This window comes from Rousettus aegyptiacus, unplaced genomic scaffold, assembly GCF_014176215.1.
Source record: "Rousettus aegyptiacus isolate mRouAeg1 unplaced genomic scaffold, mRouAeg1.p scaffold_m13_p_4, whole genome shotgun sequence".
NCBI classification, from domain to species: Eukaryota; Metazoa; Chordata; class Mammalia; order Chiroptera; family Pteropodidae; genus Rousettus; species Rousettus aegyptiacus.
Window position 1 is genome coordinate 76,685,572 of NW_023416307.1, and position 20,784 is coordinate 76,706,355.

A 20,784-nucleotide genomic window follows, 5' to 3' on the forward strand; every position below is an offset into this window, starting at 1 on the left:
TCTCTTGCACAGAACACACAAATTCTAATTCTGCATTCACACTGAAGTTCTAATATTTACATTATGGGACTTTATGAATGATGGTATTGTTACTATTTTCATCATTTTTCAGTGAGTCATTTTTGTGAATTGGGGATAAAAGGCTACCAATCATAAAATGAAAATTTAATCAACATTAAATTAGGAAAGGACATGACTGAAGATGAAAACCATGTTAACTTTGTGTTGGCTAGGGTAAATGGACCAATGCAGTTCTGTCATGCACACATGCAACTATTGATTCTACACTTAGAACATAGCACTGTTAAGCGCTTAATGATATTTTTATAAAAATCATTTATTATTTAAAAATTGCGAAATGTGAATTATGTGAATAAAATTTGCGAAATACACGCAAAGTATGTGAAAAATGGTTTCAGTGTATTTTTTCCCTCTGAAACTTACTGAACTATTTATCAAGGATTACGTTTTAAAAAGTGAGAAAAGTATTAAGAAAGCAGAAGAAACAAGATACTTTATTACCAAGTGTCTTTTGTTAAAATGCCTGGCACATGGTAAGTGCTCAATAAATGTTTGCCAAATTGAAAGTTTAAAATACTGATACACTATTTAAAACCAGCTTTTCTTAAACTCTTGCTCTAGCTTAAGGTTGCTTTTCGAATTCAAATCATGGTTTATTCTGCAATTCTCCTAATTACTAAAAGTTCATAAAATTTCTCTTATTGGTTTTATAATTATTCTACTAGTTCTGGCTTCCCCTGAAATGCTTACATTTTCTAATATCTTCTTTCTGAATTCTAAGCACATTCTATCGTAACACTGTATTATTCCAATCAGTGGTCAGTACAGCAAAACTTTGTCTTTATTAAACAAATGTTTTCCATTAAACTTTCTAGAATGAACTCAATGGCCTTATAAGTAGCACCCATCCAGAGCAATGTTTCCTGCAGGAAAATCCTGTCCAAATCTATCACTGATCTCTGGTGTCACTCTTAAATATTTGCCAATTGCTATTACTCAGCCTCTTTGAAAGAATCATGCACTTTTTCCCCTCTTCTATTTTAGATATAATATATATTTTCATTTTTTTGGTTTTTCCCTTCTATAAATAAACACATACACCTACAAGTGTTTATTTGTTAGGAAAAAAAGAGTGTTTTTCAATGAGCGTGATTTATGTGGAAGCAAAATAATGAAGAATTTCCTCAACAATGAACTATGAATTCCTTTAATATTCTTGAGTTGCTGACAAGGCATGTAATCACAAAATCTGTAACTTCAAAATCATAGATTTCAGAACTCATCTCATCTAATTGGTTCATTTTTGTGTGAAGAAATCGAGGATTAGAGTTTAAATTCTTGCAAAGTAAGGTAGTAGCAGTTGTCAGACTACAAATAAAGAGTAATATCTAAGGCTCTGAATAACTATTCCCTTATTTATATCTTTAATAAAATATCTGTTTAATACTTAGGCTCTGCACAAAGCAATGGAAATACAATGAGGGGTACAGCTTCTCATATTAGCTCTGTTTACAATCTAGTGGGGGGAAATTAATAAATTAACAGTATATAAAGTGCTAAAAACTGAAACAAACAAGGTACTCTGATAAATATTAACAAGAAGGTCCACTTAGTCTGAGAGAAGGAAACTTTTAAAACAACTGCTTGAAGATGAAAAAGCAGCAGCCATGCAAAAAGCTAGGGAAAGATTCTAGAGATAATGTACACAAAATTCCTAGAGAAAAAATGCTTGACTTGTTGACATTTCCAGTTGTTAAACTTAATTTCAATCCTAATTCTTTTCTTTCTACATTATCACATTGTGTAACAACAAAATCAAATTCTACAATTTTGTATGCTTGTCTATAAACCAGAGGACTAAGTAAACAGGATAAATATAAAGACTGCATAGTAGTAGATGTTGGGAGGACCATACAATGTGTGAAAATGAGTAGAATTAAACCTAGGTGGTGACGAAAGCCAGTTTATGAAACCTGGTCTTTATTTTGGAGGTACTGCAACAACACTGAAAGGTCTGAGCTTGGAAGATATGATGAAAGCTGTACTTTAAGGGAATTGTAATCTGTCACAAATATGTAAGAAATATTAAAGTAAAAAAATAAGAAATTATTAAAATAAGTCTAGGTTCATGTTGAGAGTCTAATTACGGCAGCAGCTGAAATAGAAAACAATACTGTATATATGCTACATCCCGACATGGCAAGAAGGGAAGACTAGAGATTGTGAGACAGTGAAGTCAAGAAATTTGATATAAATTGTTATATTATGTTTACTTTTATTCTTTTTCCTAATATTGTCATACATGAACATTCTTTCTTTTCTCCAAGAGGTTTTAAATCACTAAATGAGAACTTAAGAAGTATAATTAAAAGAGGATACAGTATGCATTTACTCTCCTACTCTGTATTTTGATAAATAATAAAGATTAAAGCCATCTTTGCTTTGAAAATAAGTGCCAGCAAATGACAACCTTCGTACTGAAGATAGTCAAAAAGGACTCTTCAAAAACCTACTATACTTAAGTGGCAATGTAGTGTAGTAGTTGCCACACGGCTCGCAGGCTGTAAATCTAGACTCTATTATTAGCTGTTAAAATTGGAAAATTACTCAGCTGTTTTCTAGTAAAATAAAGATAATGGTATCTACTACTTCATTTAGCTGATCACAGGATTGCATAAATTAATACACAAAATGTACACAGAGGAGAAACTAGTATATAATAAGTACCCCAAACTTAGCTATTATGTATCTTGTGCAAGACACAGGGGAAAAGATTGTGAAATAAATAAGAATCACCAGTTCTAGGAATTTACTACTTATGTAGCAAGGCGAAAGTAACTTACACAATAACAATTTAAGAACAATTAAGTGTTGATACTAACCATTCCTACAGTAAAAGACTAGAGATGAAAAAGATTAACGCAAACTTGTGCAATTAAGTGCTTCAAGGAAAAAGATTTTCCTAAGTCATCATTAATTTTTCTTTTTTTGTTCAGAAAACATCAGATCAGACAAGCAACACAGTTGGAAGTAGGCAACAGTAATTCCTTCAATCCCTAAACTCAAATGTAATTTCATATTTGAGATTTAGGGTGCCTAGTTTTCATCTGCTAACCAAAGAACCCTCACTAAATGACTCACAAAAAAAAGGGAAATTAAATTTGACAGTACTGGGAACAGAAATTAGATGGTACCAAATTCTACACCAGTGATTCTAATACAAGTAAGTCTGGAGTTTCTGGTTTATGTTCGAGGTACATTACAACCATCACATTCAATTTTAATATTGTTTTACTGAAAGACTATTAGAAAGGTTTAAATTAGAAAAAATAAAGCTAAAAGGATTTAGTGGTCTGATACAATTCTGAAATATTTTTCAACCTTTAAGACTATCATAATATTCTTAATACTTAAAATATCCACACCATTAATATCATATTCTATATTGTGCATTGATAAAATCTATATGACTTAGCTGGAACCATATAGCAACTTAAAATTTCAATTCAATGTTTTTTGTTGTTCTGACCACATAAAAGGATATTACCAAATCCTTCTGCAAAAGGCCTAAGGTAGTTCTTACCTTAAGATATCTAAACCCAGAGATTGAGATTTGAATTCAACATAAATTTAGAAGAATAATGTATTCATGGACTATTTTATCTTTTACTTGATTGACTTACAAATTTAGATGCTCAATAAATATATGCCAAATAAAGAGAACCTAGATCCAGAAGCACTGCAGCTGTGCTATCTGCATTCAAACTGGCTATATCCAAAGATTATAAAGAGGGTGGGGGGCAGTGAGAGGGAGTGGTCTAAAGTAGATCACATATATAGTCCCATCAGAGGAAATAAGCAATATACGATCGTTATTAAATAAATATCTTCTTAGGAAAGTTTTTGTAAAGGTCTTGATAAAATATTTAAAATACTTTTCCTTTTCACATTTTTCACTTTCTCCGAAGCATGCCCATTGTTAATTAACCTTGTCAAAATGAAACTTATTTTAATATTTCACTTGACAGTATTTCAGGTTTTATATTAATATCTGACACCTTTTTAAAAACAAGCTTCACACATTAACAACTATCATTAACAGATTTCCTAGAGATCATTCCTAAGACTCTAGTCTAGGGGCTCTGGAGAGGGCACAAGAATAGCTCTCATTTTTCAAAAGGTCAAGACCTACCCCCCACCCACCCAAATTAAGAACCAGTTAAGAAATGGGCATCTAAATTTGTACAAATACATACTAAGAAACATGTTAAGGTATGGTTTTCAGTCATTTTTGTGATCTACTTGTCCATGAGCCATTTTGTTAAAACACAATGTTTCTGATTAGTTTTTTTTAAAAAAAATAAACCAATATTCTTTAAATCCTTTTCTGGTGCTATTAAAATTTCTTACTGAGACTAGGTAACTAGCATAAAAATGTTATCTTTATGAAAACCCATGAATATTTTCCTAACTTGTGTTTCCTGTTTTTAAGTTGATTTAACAAATTAATGTCTTTTTTTCTATTTGATTGTTAATAAGATGATTTTTTTTTTTTGGCATTCTAGATACTAATAAAACATCCCAATACAACTATATAAGATTTAATTTTCACACAGAAAAAGAATATTTCATGTAGACTACAGCAAATCAGCCTACGGTAAATAAAGCCCAGATGCCCATGGTTTGACCACCCAATTACTGTAATTATGTGTAGAAACGTTGTATTCTTTACCATTTGCTTCCACAGACTTTCCAAATACCACCTGAATATACTGAAGCAAGAGACATAAGGCTGAGTGAGGTGGGGTCTTTGCCATTTGCTAACATAAACAGAACAATGGGTGGTAGTAAAAGTAAAGCTCAATCTGCACTGTTCTTCTGGACCTTCTCAGAGGCCTGACCAAGCTTTAAGCTTCGTGAACAAATTTCAGTTCTTCCATGTCTTTTTTCTCCGATGAGGAAGTATACACTTCCCCTATAATAGTTTCTAGGTAGTCTTAGGGCCCTCCTAGTATACCTCACTCTGACCCTGGGGGTTCTAAAATTCAGAAAATCTTAAAGTTAAAATTTCCCCCAAATCTGAGGTCGTCTGGGACCTACAAGTTTCTGTGTATCCACATATAAAATTCAGACAATATGATCAAAAAACAACCACTGAAGAGAAACACCAAAGACAAACTAGGCACAAAAGTCTTTCATACAGAATGTAAGCTTCTTTTGCTCATTCTTTCATCTATTCATTTAAACACTAGGTCCTACAGTGTGCCCACCTGTGGGGATTCACAGGAAATAAAACACAGCTCTAATCCTCAATAGATTTAGTTTATCAGTCAGTCTATCAGGAAAACTTCAAATTTTTAAGGGTGATTAAAAGAACACGATGAAATTTCAGCTTTGACCATTACACAAATTCAAAAATTCAATACTGAAGATAGCAAAAGGCAAGTTCTGCCCATCTTGACCATTTATAGTAATACTTCTACAGTACCTGACATCAACAGCACAAAGAAACCAGATGGGAATAGTTTTTAATTTATCCTTTACTTAGGATACTTATTGATTACATGGTATAATACTTCCAACTTAAAGAAGAAAAACAAAATCTGGCTTTAAATCTAAACAATATACTATCCTTATAGCAGACGAAAGGGATCTCCCTCCTTTATCATGTTTTATTTTAGGATATATCAATTTGTACTCCTCATAAGATGCATACCATTTAAAAAAACAAAGAATTTTTTCCTCATGCTTCCAAAATTCTTTTCAGCCACCCGAGATGATCACGAGCAGTTAAAGGTAGTTAACATGTACATCATCACATTTCCCAGTTGAATTTTTTTCCAAATGACATTTTTATAAATTGAAATTACAAACTAAATCCAGGATCAGCAAGTAGCTGCTGGAAATTTAAAGCAACTATGTAATTTGGCAACTTAACCTCATAACTCAAACCTCGTAAAACCTATTAGAGGTTAAAAAAAAATCCTATTAATTTTAATTCATGATGGTGGAGATGTATATTTATGTATATATAATATATATATGCGCATATATATGTTACATATATATATTGCCACATTATAAATGTGTTTCCCCCCCACCACCTTTTTGGTCATCTCATCCAAGATCAAGCAAGAGGAAAACAGTAATTCAATTAGAAGTTAGGAAATGGGCATGGCACAGCTTTTTAAAAATTTCGACAGTATGTTTCCTTCATATATTACAATAAATGCTATATAAAACTGTTATTTGAAGCCTTAGATAATAAGCTCTGTTTTGAAAACAGCACTTATCAATGCTCAAAACAGTTCAGAAAATATTGCAGATTGTTCAGTTTAGACTACAGTAGATAACTTTGAAAAATGTTCTCCAAATTTTTAAAAGGCAAAGTAAATTTCTCTCCACCTGCTAAATTATTGGACTTTTTGCACAAGATTGTCATTCGAGTTTTCTAAAATAAGAATGTTGAGTTTAAACATCTCTAAAATAAGCACTTTTCAAAACACTGTCATGAGATGCGTTTGTAAAATTATCCAGATCTAGATAAATGAGAAACTTGACAAGGGAAAACCTTGAACACTACTACTCCCTTCCCACCTGAAAAGTACACACACAAGCTGAATATTTAATTCAGTAAAATGAGAATATTACCTGGTTTCTAAGGCACATCGTTTATAACATCTAAAGTGGGATTTATTTGGTGAACTGCATTAAGCTCTCGATATTTGCAGCAACTCAGACAGAAAGAGGCAAGTATTTATATGTTAGTCTGTAGTCAAAAAAGATATTTCAACTAAAATATGTCAATCCTCGCATCTGAAATCACTTAAGATATTACTGATGCAGTATTTGGAAAAGTTTCTGTATACAATGACAGTGCTCAACGCTTTAGAGGATTAAACTCAGTACTCTTGTTCAACAATGTTTCATTTCCACTGTAAAGCTTGGTCTCCAGTTCCACTATCCACTGTCTGCCTTACATTATGTCGTACTTCATTGGTACCACATAAAGTAATTACGTTATAAAAGGCCTCTAGATCACTTGGTTCAAATGTAATAGCTGGTTTCATTAATGTTCCAGGAGCAAGAGAAGTCTCTCCAATAATTCTCAGGTTGATAAATTTGATTTTCCAAGTATTCACCACAAAAGGGCAGCGGATGAGTCCAAAAATTTGTTCAAAAATGCCCAAACAAGTGTTCCCTCGGTGAACAGTCCCAGCAACCCCAACCATTACCAGACCATGAGGAGAAGAAGCACATTTCAGTCCACGGGAATCTAGGTTGGGACTGAGAAAAAGATGTTCTTCTTTCACTAGTGACAGCAGACGAAGGCTCACAATTTCTGCTCCATGGTAGTCTATCACATTTTGTTCAGATGTGTTATAATAAAACCTAAGCTTGACATCATGCCAGAAGTGCTGTGGCCCCCATTCATCTTGAGGTGGTCCAAGATAAGGATTCTGAGAATTAAGAAGTTCAAAGAACCAGTGACAGAATTCTTCTCCTAATCGTCGAAAATCAACTTTTTCAGCTTTTTTATCTTCTTTCTCCTCCTGGGTAAGATAAATAAATACAAAATAAAACCAAGATTAATTCTCATCTATTTTTCTAACCTGTTTCATAACCATGTTTTTAATGTACTGATTACAGCAGAAGAGAAATGAACTATATGTAAACTCATTGAACCCATTATGCACAGTAAATTCTTTGTGCAAAACGGGGAAAAATCATTTTAGAAGTTCTCAGCTTAAGCATCTAAAAATTCAGCTAAGAAATTAAGGCTTAACAAAGCCTCTTAAAATAGCAGCATGAACAGTCAATAATTTACATAAGCATTTTCTCTTGATTGTGGCAATGGTTTCACAGGTATGAAAAAAGTTCTGTCAAAGCCTTCAAACTGTATGCTTTAAATAAATACACTCTGAGGCATATAAATCATAACACAAGAAGTTGACAATAATCATTTTTACTGTCTTCAAACATACTTCTAATATGATTGAAACAGGCAATATTTACTATGACTGGATTAATTTTACACTATTATTTCTTTTATTTCAAAGAAAATGTTCTTTCAAAAATATACCTGATAGGTTAGATTTTCATTCATCTACTATTCCAGAGCATACTACCTTATTTACATGGTATCATATCTATATTTATGAGCACCTGCTATTGAATATATTGGGTACTGTGCTGCTTGGCACTTAAGTGATATTTTCTTTCTGTCTTCACAAGCTTTATGACTAATATCATTATGCCCATTTTCTAAAGAAAACAGGTTCAAAAAGGTATGTGGTATGGAGTTTAAAATGACCCAGAGGTTTATTTGATCAACATTTAAATTTTCATGATACAGAAAATGTATAGTGGAGATATATAAAAAAAAAATTAGGAACAGACAATATCAACTGGAGGAAATTATTAAAACAACAGTTTCTAGATAAAAAATCAAATATAAAAAATATTTAAGTTTCTTTCATGGAACTTTTGTGATTTAATACCAGAGAAAGTTTTCAAAATGAGAAAGGGCTTACAATAGCATTCTTTTAAAGTAAGAAAAAATTAGAGAACTAGAGGCTAATTTAAAATTAAACTGATCCTGCAGTCTATCTACTCTCTTTAAAAATCCTATAGTCTTCATTTGATAGAGGATAAAGACTTTTCTCCCCTAACAAATCAATAGAATACTTTACATACTTTACTAAATGTCAGACATATTATCTCTTAGGTGCTTTACTGGTGTTCCTTTAAAAATGCAAAAGATATGAATTAAAGCTAAAATGATAAAAATATATATATTATATAATATATATTATATATATATATTAACCATGTTACCAAAGATCTTGGATTATCTAAAGAGTTTGAGACAGAATTATGATTCAGTATGTAAGATCTATTTTACCTGCTGCAAGAGTCTAACGTCCTCAGAGGTCTTAACTGGTTGTGGTGTTTCCTTCAATTTCAGGTGTAACTGCTTTTTCCAGTAATCCTTTGCATGCTGAATAAGACCGTGTTTTTCAGTAGCTGGAGGTATAATAACCCCCTGTGATGCCAAATATTTAAATATGACATCTCGGTGGACTTTTTTACGTTTCAGCAGTTCTTCTACACTTTGACTGTACGCTAATATTGCACGAATAGCATCTAGAAGGAAATTGTAAATATTAACAGAAAATCATGAGCCACTTAAAAATTTGCCTAGGGTCAGCAGAAATATATCAATAATTATAAACTCTTTGTCATGGCACTATTGCTTTAGCATGAGGTGGTTATCATTTTTAAAAAACAGGACGTGGGTTGTCAGGTTTGGGTTTAAAAAAAAAAATTGTTTCAAAATTCCCCACTGAATATCCCCTCTTCCTTTCACTTCTCATAAGATATAGTAACATTTCAGCATTTTCTTTTAAAAAATGTTGTGTTTTAAGAAAAAAATTGACCCAGAAAAAATTTGTTTTTTCGCTAATAAGGCCAATGGACCTAAATTCAATTATAATCCCTAAAAATGGTTGTAAAATTACAATATTTTAGATGTGCAAGGACTTGTAGTTCAATATCCTCATTCTACAGATAATGAAACTTAAAGGTACATGAAGTATCAAAAATCGTGCTTCTAAGAAGTGGCAGAACCCTGATTTGTATTTTTATTTTTAACATGTGTGAGGTATACAGAATAGCAATAAAATGAACTTCCATGTACACACCATGCAGAAAATTATTATCTTTGAAGTGGTCATTTTGCCCCTCCCTAGCTATTCCTTCTCTTTCCACCCCCTTACAGGTAGCTATTATCCTAAATGTTACCATTTCTTTGCTTTTGTTTATAGCTGTACACCATAACTATATATTCCTAAACAATATAGTTTGGTATTTTTGAACACTCTAAAAATTCACTCTATCAACATACATACAGTCTTCTGTGATCAGCTTTTCACTTAACGTTGTTTCTGAGATCAATCTATATGAGTATACGTAGCTCTAGTTGATTTTCACTGTTGTACCATAGTTAATTTTATGATTACATCACAAGGTTATCCATCCTGTTTACAGGCTTTTACTGTGTGTCTAATTACAAACACTATTATTCTCATGCATATCTCCCACTACACAGAGGGTTAAGCAGCGTAAACATTACATTGGGAGCTTGTTAAAAATGTGTAATTTCTGCACCCTTTCCCTCAAAACAACAACAAAACTACTGAATCAGAACCTTCATTTTAACAAGATCATGAGTGATTGATTCATCGGCACATTCAAGTTTGAGAAGCTCAAGTCTAGAATATGTGCGTAGAACTAACTAAATTTTCCATTTTAGAAGATAATGTCAAACTTGTTTTCAAAGTGGGTAGTTCTAATTTACACTCTTGCAGTAACTGTCAACAAATTTTTTTCACATGATCACCAAAACTTGACATTTATATATTTAGTTTTTTTTTTTTTTTTTTAATCAATCTGGTACACAAAAAAGACCGTGTGTTTCGGTTTTTGTGTTTCGGTTTTCATTTCACTGCTTTCAACAGAGGTTATCTTTTCATGTTTATTGATGTATTTTTTTTTTTTTTTTTCCCGAGAAACACCACTTCAAATCATTTAACATTTTGTACTGGGAAGTTTCTTTTTCTTATTTGGTTTTAGAATCACCAATTAAATCCAGTATTTTGATCTATTACAATTTTAAATTCAGTATCTCTGACTTTAGAGGTGATTAGCAGGTAAAATACATAAATTCTGAAGAACTACATTAAATCTAAAACCACTCAAGTCTAAATTCTTAGGAATTTCTTCTAATGCTCATGGTTCGAAGTAGATAGTTTTAAAAAGCAGAATCTTTTGTAGAAAAGTCATATACTAATATAGGGTGCTGGAATTTTCACATTTTAGAGTAAAATTCAGCGAGTTTAAAATAAAACTAGCTAGGTGATATACAAAATGGAACAAATGCTGTTACTCATTACATTTTTATACGGACTCATTACAACCAGGCTGAATATTAATAACCCTTGTAATTTATTCTACCGAAATGTTTGGCTCTGAAGAAATATATTCCTTTAACACAAAATCATCAAATTTCGATCTAAAAAATAAAAGAAACGAAACCAAACTACTATCTTCTTTTATTACAATAGTTGTTTTACCTAGGAGACTGACACAAAAATGCTTATAATATCTCCTCTAAGCTTGAAAAAAAAAATGCCTGAGCAGCAAACACTCCTCAGCGGATCGAAACAAAATGGAAAACACCCTGGTTCCCTAGACATTTTTCTTTTTGGCCATTTTTCTTAAAACGACTATTCACGTACTCTGATTCCTCGAAACAAGCATTTGCCAATAACATTACATGGATAAAACCTGGAAGTAATGCTGTTTTCAGCAACCACCTCCTCCAGGTGCAGGGAGCGGCGGGGCCCCCGAGGCTGCGTCGCGGCCCCAAGGCACCGGCGGTGGCCGAGATTCCCGAGCGTCCCGGGACATATTCAGGGCGAAGCCTTCAGCTCCTCGGCTCCCACAGCCTGGGGCCTAGGTGAGGCCTAGGTGAGGCCTGGGGAGGCGCAGCCGCCTTTGGGGAGAAGGGTCTATCCTTACCTTGGCGGTTCTCAGGCTGCACCAGACGGTTGGTAATGGTGTCGCATAGAGCTATAATCTCGCCGTTGTCTAGTAGACCGAGCAGGTTACGACAGCCTTCTCTCTCTGGGGGGCTAAGGCCCGACATCTCGACCCCCAGGAAAGGGGGAGAGGACGACGCCAATAACGTCGCTCCTTTAGGCCCAAGGGGCCGGTGCCTTGGCAACAGGCACCGGAAGTGCTTTTCCTGTTCTTCGCCACCAAAGAGCCTCGGGTATTCCAGACCGCTGGGCGGAAGTGGTAGCCAATGAGGTCAATCCGGAAACGCGGTGTTCCAATTTGTCGTTCCGGGTAGGCCAGGACAGAGTGGAGTCCCACGGTTCTCACTATAGAGAAGGACCGCGTTTACACCGAGAACATAGACCTTCCACAAGGGAGTTGGTAGCAGGAAGCGAAACTCTGAACTCTTCAGGTGTCCCTCCTCCAAAAGAACATCGGGGAGGGCGGCGCAGTTGCAGGTGCGTGGAAAGCGGACGCCGGTCCCCAGGCTATGGCGAGCTCCCGTGATGCCGCGGGGCCGGCCAATGGAGGCGCCTCCACCCCGCCTGCTGGCCCGGCCCCCGGGAGCACTTGAAAGTCTTCGGCCATGGCTGAGCTGGGTGTTCTTGTAGTTTGATATTCTTAAATTACATATAACTGACTTAAAATAATTTGCTTTTAACATTATACTATGAAAAGTTTTTAAAAATCACATGTCCTACGTCAGGCCTGCCCGCCTCCCAGCTGACTTTCAAAGATAGGCTATTGCTTCCATTCCGGTCCTCCGAGCTTGGTCTTAGATGGGGCGGTATCGGCGAGTAGTTTAAAGTTGAAGACTCCGGAAACCAAATTACCTGAGTTTCACTACTACGTTTACTAACAGTGACGGTGCGGCAAGCTCTTTAGCTTTTTTGACCCTCAGTTTCCTATCTCGATATGAATCTAGTAGAGATACCTACCTCATAGGGTTGTTGGTGAAGGGAGCGGGGGGCGGGTCGGGGGTGAGGGGAGAGGAGGTGAAGAACAATCCCAGACCCAAGAAGGAGCTCAGTAAATGTTAGCTGTTATTATTGCTAGTAGTATGACAGCAACACACATTCACGAGAGGGAAACAGTCATGCTCTGCTGGGCCAAGTCCGGATTAGGAATCATATTTAAAGCACTTGCCTTTATATCCTTTCATTTTTTAGCCATGTTTTAAATTTGGTAATATTTAATTAGTATGTCGCCAGTTAGTAGCTGAAATGTATACATCATCTGTATATCTGGTTAGCAAATTTAACATTAAAAAAAAAATCACACCTAAATTTTAGTTATAAAATATGCTATAAATATAGTATTTAAAACAGGCATTCGAAGCATAGTTAATCTAATTTGCCAGTGGAGATTATTTGGGGTATTTTACTAAACATATCAATTCTACATTTTTCATTAAGCATTAAGTGCTTACTATGCTAGGCATTGAAGATTGAGAGAAATGACAGACTTTCTTCAAGAAGCTCTTGGGAATTTGGCAAGTAAAGAGATGACAAGTAAGTGCTCATAATGCTGGTGTGGGACCACATGGAAGGCATGCCCAACTTTTACATTCATTCTTTCAAAAAATGTAAGTACTTGCCAGGCCCTGTTCTTTATGCTGGGAACAAGTCAAGGCACTTGCATTGTAGTGGGAAGAAACAGACAATAAACTATACGGTGTTGGGAAATGGAGAAAAATACATCAAAAGGAGGGTGATGAGGAGGATGTTATTTTATACTGCTGTCAAGAAAGGCTTCTCTAAGCAACATTGAAAGAAAGACCAGAAGAAAATGAATGAGAGCATGAACCACAGAAGAGGCCTAGGAAAAGCAACAGTAGAGGTTATGAGGAAGGAATGGAGTGCTTGGCATGTAGGAAGGAGGTGGGGAGGCTGGAGGAGCTTATGCAAGGAGGAGGCAATGAGCAATAAGGTTAGAGTTGTAATCAAGATTGATCTAGAGCAGGGTTCCTGAACAGGAGCACTATAGACATTTTGGACAGGATAATTCTTTGTCATGGGGGTTGTCCTATGCATTGTAGAATGCCAGTAGCACCTCTTCCCCCAGTTGTGTATACCAAAAATTTCTCCAATTTTCCACCATTTTCCTGTGTGGCAAAATCATCCCCAATTGAGAACTGCTGATATGGAAACACTTGTCCAAGTGCTTTTGAGAGAATGAAAATGTTCTGTATCAGTGCTGTCCAATACATCAACCACCAGCCACACGTAGCTATTGAGCTCTTGTCATGTGGTTGAGGAACTCAAATTTTATTTGAATTTTAATTAAATTTTAATAGCTGCGTGTGGCTGGTAGCTACTGTATTAATGTAGATCTAGAGCCTTGCAGGCCATTATGGACTTTGGCTTTTATCTTTTATCTCTGTCTTCATTTCCTGTTATTCCCTCTCTCACTGCAGACTAGTCACAGTGCTATTTGTTCTGTAAAACTGCCGTGTAGGTCCCTTTTCTCTCGCTATTCTGCCAGGCACAGGTTTCCCTCAGACATTTAAATGGTTCTCTTTCCCTTCCTTTATTCGGGTCCCTGCTCAAAAATCACCTTATCAAAAAGGACTTCCTCTATCATCATTTAAAATGATCACTAACAATGCCATGCTTATTTAAACCTTCTCTACCCTACTTAACTTTTCTTTGTAGCACTTATCCGATACTATATGTTTGCTTTCCTACAGTAAAATGTGAGTTTTGTGAGCCAGGGATTTTTATCCTTTATTTCTATTGTCTATTACGGAATCTAGCACATAGTATGAAATATTTGTTGAATAAATGAATGTGTTGTAAAGCCATTGGAGGATTTTAAACTAAGGAATGCCATGATCTAACTTGTTGCAAACAAGACCATTTTGGGGTGCTTCCTGGTATGAAGAACAGTCTGGAGAAGGGCAAGAGTAGGAAGAGGACCTCTACTATAGTCCAATGGAGATAAGATGGTAGATTGATTTAGAGTGGAGGACATGATAAGGACTCAGGGATGACTTAAAGGTTTTGGTTTGTGCAAGTAGAGCTAGCATTTACTGAGAGGAGGAAGACGGGGAGAAGTAATGATTAAATCAGTTTTCAAGAGAAATTAGGCTTTCTGGAGAAAGTGGTGATGCCCAAGAATTAGGCAAAGAATGAGGGCTGGGGCAGAAAGGAAGTGAAGAATTACAAGTAAAGGGAGCAGTGGTGAGTAATGCATGGAATAGAACAGCAGGGCTGTTTTTGGCTGGAGCCAAAGACAGTACAGGAGCCATTACGTGAAATTTAATAAAATTATAACAGTAAGGGCTCAGCACCAGGCCCCCTTCACAGACTTAATTCTTACAACCTTGCAAGAACAACTTTTAACAGATGTGGAAATCTATGTTCAGTAGGATGCACTTAATTGCCTAAGGATCCACAAGCATAAAACTATCATGTTGGAATTTGAATACATCTGATCCCCACAGCTCTTTGAGCTGTTTCCATTAAATCACATTCTGGTAGTTTCATTTATTGAATGCTTTTTGAAGAAAAAAAGTTTTCTAGATGAAAGTGGTTTAAGGTATTAGATCTAACTATTAAAATATACATTTACTGATCTTCAAAGTCCTAAGAGAGGGAGAGAAGGAAGATGGCGGACTAGGTAAAAGCAGGGTTCATCTACTCCCAGGACCGCATTGAAATTACAACCAAATAATAAAATAATCAACATGGAGAATCACCTGAAGTCCAGCTGATCATAACACCTATATCTGATAATGTAAAGAAGCCACATCAACACTGGTAGGAGGAGCAAAGTCCTGAATCGGGCTGGACGCGCACCTGTGGGTGGTGGAAGATCACTGGTAGAGAGTGGTTGCAGAGGCTCTCCTGAAGGAGATGGGGGTCCTGGTCACATCTGGGGGCTCCCCAGCCCAGGGAAGAGGAGATTCTAATAATTCTAACTGTAGAAATTAGAGGAGATTCTGGCTGTCTGGATGAGACGGAAGAAGACTGAGCCCCTGGATGTCCCTTTGAAGGACCCATACAAAGGTTTTTTGACCCGCGGACACTCGCCTGGGACATCAGTGGTGGGTCTGAGGCCTGCGTGGGATTCCTTCCAAAAAAGTCTCCATTACCTAGAGTCAGAAAGAGGGCTGGAAAGGAAGCCATCGTTGTGCCTTAGTCCAGCCCCCTAACAGACCATGCCAGCTTGATTGTGCAAGACCCCTTTCACAGAACCATTAGGAGAAGCTGGTCTGAGGGAGATCAGCCTAACCTGCAGATTGCCAGGGAAAGTTGTTTATGGTTGGCTGCCAAGCCCTGAGCTGAGTGATTCAGAGTGAAGTACTCACAGCTGGGCCGCCATTGTTGTGAGCAGCGTTTTAAATCCTAGCAACAGCGGCCAGCCAGTGCTGTGAGTCCCATTTCAGAGATTAGGATCAGGAAGATCACTGCTGCCAACACGAACTCGGGCAGATATCGGGGACTTGTGGGCCAGTCCCAAACAGCAGTTGGTCTTGCTGTGATCTGGGTCATCTGTGGGAACTTAAAAGTTACCAAATTTCCAGTAAGACTGCGGCTGTTTTGATCTGACAGCCACTGTCTCTCTGAGACCCCACACACCCAACCAGCAGGTATTAATGGCTTGCTGCCAAGCTCAGCTACAAGTGATTCAGAACCAAGTGTTCACAGCTGGGCAGCCATCGTTGTGAGTGGCTTTTCCAATTGCAGCAAAAGCTGCAAGCCCTGTAAGCTACATTTCAATTCAGGCAACAAATGCTATGAGCCGCACTTCAACGGAAGACATGGTGGAAAACATGGAAAAGTGAGAGACATCCCCAGATCTCTCCCCTTGCAATGACAATAAACTGACATCTAAAACTCAACAAAAAACACCCCAACCGCACACCAGCACTCTAAGCCTGGCATCTGCACATGAGAGCTGCCACAGGCATTATATAAAGTAGGGGCTAATCCAAGAGGCTTAGATGCCACCTACTGGAAACCAAAAGAAAAGCACCTTTACAACACACTACAGTCAGACCTTTATAAGTAAACCTTTCTGGAAAACAGCATAATACACTTCCCTTAATGCCCAGGCAGAGAAATAGTCTATTAAACACCATGAACAACCAAAGTGACAAGGCCTCTCATAAAGAAAGAGAAAAATCTCCAGAAAATAAGCTTACAGACATAGAAATATGCAACTTAAATGGACAGAGAATTTAGGATGGCACTTCTGAAAAACTCATTGAGGTTGAAAACGAATCATATCAACAATTTCAGGAATTGAAAAAACAACTAGAAGGGCAGAGCAAGGAGATCAAAACCCTCAAAAAGAACCAAATAGAACTTCTGGAGATAAAGAACACACTGCAAGAGTTGAAAAATGAAAAAGCAAGATGGGGAAATAGAGTTGACCAAATGGAGGAAAAGATTAGTGATATCGAAGACAGAAATCTAGAGATGCATCAGAAGGAAGAGAAAGAAACCGAAGAATGAAAAATAATGAAAGAGAATGTAAGAACTAGCTGATACCATCAAGAGAGGAAAAACAATAACAATATGTATTATCGAAGGCGAGGAAAAGGAGCAGGGACTAGAAAGCATTCTCAAATAGTGGACAAGAATTTCTGAAATCTAAGGAATGAAGTAGAGCTTGGAATTCAAGAAGTCAACAGAATATCCAAGTATCTCAACCCCAAAACGCCTTCACTAAGATACATTGTATTAAATTTATCAGAAATCAACGACAAAGAATTCTCAAGGCAGCCAGGGAGAAGAAAATGGTAATATATAAAGGTTAACCCCATTAGATTATCCTTGGACTTCTCAGCACAAATCTTACAAGCCAGAAAGGAATGGAATCAAATATTTAAACTATTAAGTGAAAGGAACTGCCAGCCTAGAGTAATGTGTCCAGCTAAGCTCTTTAGATGTGAAGGAGAAATTAAGACCTTTCCAGACATACAAAAATTGAGGGAATTCTCCAATACAAGACCTGCTCTACAGGAAATACTGAAAGGGGTCAGCTCACCTAAAACAAAACAAAACAACAACAATAACAACAAAAATACATAATTAGGAGTAAAGTGACTATCAGGCAAATAGAAGCAGAGGAGTGCAACCCTTACTAAGAACAGGGCGTTATAGCTTAAATGATAATAAGTGAATTGTTATAACAAGATAGTATTGAATGTTCTACATACATAGGGACAAACTGAGACAACAATGACTAAGAAGGGGAGGATTTAAAGATCCAAATTTGCAAAGGGGAATGAAGATAAGGCAGATGCAGAAGAAAATGTATAACTGTATATATATTCGTATCCTTTTCATATTTGTAATGGTAACCACACACCAAAGATTCAGAACTGAAATATATAACATAAAACAAGAAAAACTAGAGGCAAAACCCACAAAAGCCAACCCAAATAAAGAAAACAGAAACACCAGGATAAGGAAACAATGGAAACATCGCGCTACCAGAAAACAAAAGATAAAATGGCTATAAGAAGACCTCCTATTTCAATAATTACCCTAAATATAAATGGACTGATTGCACCAGTAGAAAGGCACAGAATTACACAATGGATCAAAAAACAAAACCCAACTATATGCTGCCTCCAGGAGACACATTTTAGCTCCAAAGACAAATCTAGACTCAAAATGAATGGGTGGAAAATATTTCAAGCAAATGGCATTCAGAGAAAAGCGAGAGAAGCAGTACTAATATCGGACAAAAGAGACTTCAAAAATAAAAAAAAGATAAAGATACTGAGAGACACTTCATAATGATAAGGGAATCATGCACCAAGAAAGCATAACAATTATTAATATCTATGCTCCCAATCAGAGAGCCCCAAAATATAAATGTAAAGCAATTACTAACAGAACTAAAGGGAGAAACAGACCAAAAGCAATATCATAGTAGAGGATCTAAATATTCCACTGCCAGACATGGACAGATCATCCATAGAGAGAATCGATGAGGAAATAACATCCTTAAATGGCACATTAGCTGGACATAACTGACATTTACAGAGCCTTCCATCCCCAAACAGCTGCTTATACATTCTTCTCTAGAGCACATGGAACATTCTCAAGAATTGCCACATACTGTGACACAGAGATAGCCTCAACAAATGCAAACGGTTGAAAGCATAACAACCATATTCTCTGATCATAATGCTTTGAAACTAGAGATCAACTGCAAAAAGAAAGCAGGAAGAACCACAAATACATGGAGGTTAAACAACATGCTACTGAAGAATAAGTGGGTCAGAGAAGAAATAAAAAGAGAGATGAAGAGATACATAGAAACGAATAATAATAATAGTACAACATATCAAAATTTTTGGGACACGGCAAAAGGGTCATAAGAGGAAAGTTCACATCATTACAGACCTACCTCCAAAAACAAGAATGAGCCCAAATAAACAACCTAATGTTTCATCTTTAAAAAACTAGAAAAGGAAGAAGAAATGAAGCTGGCAGAAGGAAAGAAATCATCAAAATTAGAGCAGAAATAAATGAAATTGAAAACAAACAAAAAAAACAATAGAAAAAATAAATGCAACAAAGAGCTGGTTCTTTGAAAAGGTTAATAAAATTGACAAACCCCTGGCTAGACTCACTAAAGAAAAAAGAGAAAGGACACAAATAAACAAAATCATAGATGAAAGAGGGGAAATTACAACTGATATCACAGAAATACAAAGGATCATACAAGAATACTATGAAAAAAGTATATAACACCAAATTTAATAACCTAGAAGAAATGGACCACCACTTAGAAAAAATACAACCTTCCTAGACTGAATCAAAAAGAAGTGGAAAATCTAAATAGACTGATCAGCAGCATGAAAATTGAAACAATCATCAAAAACTTACCAAAAAGTAAAAGTCCAAGACCAGATGGCTTCACCAATGAATTCTACCAAACATTCAAAGAAGATTTAATACTTGTTCTCCTCAAACTCTTCCAAAATATGGAAGAGGAGGCAATACTTCCCAACTCATTTTATGAGACCAATATAACTTTGATACCAAAACCTGGTAAAGATAATACAAAAGAAAACAACAGACCAATATCTCTTACGAACACACATGCAAAAATCCTAAATAAGATACTAGCTGACCAAATACAGCAATATATTAAAAAGATTATACACCACGGTCAAGTGGGCTTCAACCCAGGGGCACAGGGATGGTTCAACATATGTAAATCGATTAATACGATATATCACATAAACAAACAATAAAAATCAGATGATCATATCAATAGATGCAGAAAAAGCCTTCAATAAGATACAGGATCCATTTATGATCAAAACACTTCACAAAATCATTATAGAAGGAAAGTACCTTAACATAATCAAAGCCATATATGACAAACTCTCAGCCAACATTATATTTAATGGTGAAAAACTAAAAACCTTCCCTCTAAGATCAGGAACAAGACAAGGCTGTCCATTCTTGCCATTGTTATTCAGTATAACATTGGAAGTGCTAGCGAGTGCAATTAGACAAGAGAAGGATATAAAAGGCATCCAAATAGGAAATGAAGAAGTTGAAGTGTCTTTATTTGCAGATGACTTAATTTTCTATATAGAAAACCCTAAAGACTCCACAAGAACACCACTAGAAACAATAAGCAAATACAATAAAGTTTCTGGTTACAATATCAATGTTCAAAAATCCATAGCATTCCTATATTCTAACAATGAAGTGTCAGAAAAAGAAGTGGAAAAAATAATTCCTTTCACAATTGCAACAAAAAGAATAAAATACCTAGGAAAAGTTTAATGAAACATGTGAAGGACCTATATAATGAAAACTACAAGACTCTATTAAATGAAATTGAATCAGATCCAAAGAAATGGAAAGATATTCCATGTTCTTGGCTTGGAAGAAGCAACATAGTTAAAATGACCATATTACCTAAATCTGTTATACAGATTTAATGCAATCTCCATCGAAATCCCATTGGCATTTTTTAAAGAAAAAAATTAAAAATCTTCAGATCCATATGGAAGCACAAAAGACTCTGAACTGCCAAAGCCATCCTGAGAAAAAAGGACAAGACTGGAAGCATCACTCTGACCAACTTCAAATTATACTACAAATGACAGTAATCAAAATGGCATGGTATTAGCAACAAAACAGACAAACAGACCAG

General features: G+C 35.9%; 1 protein-coding gene across 1 annotated transcript; it reads right to left on the minus strand.

Annotated features, from left to right (window-relative positions):
* Positions 1-5,324: 5,324 nt before the first annotated feature.
* On the minus strand, positions 5,325-11,967 carry CUNH3orf38 (chromosome unknown C3orf38 homolog). The gene is made up of 3 exons (XM_016145835.2): positions 11,605-11,967; positions 8,927-9,168; positions 5,325-7,574 (listed from the first exon to the last, which is right to left on the minus strand). Exons 1-3 carry the CDS (start codon positions 11,729-11,731, stop codon positions 6,948-6,950), a joined length of 996 nt encoding a protein of 331 aa, XP_016001321.2. The 5' UTR covers positions 11,732-11,967; the 3' UTR covers positions 5,325-6,947.
* Between the last annotated feature and the right edge of the window lie 8,817 nt (positions 11,968-20,784).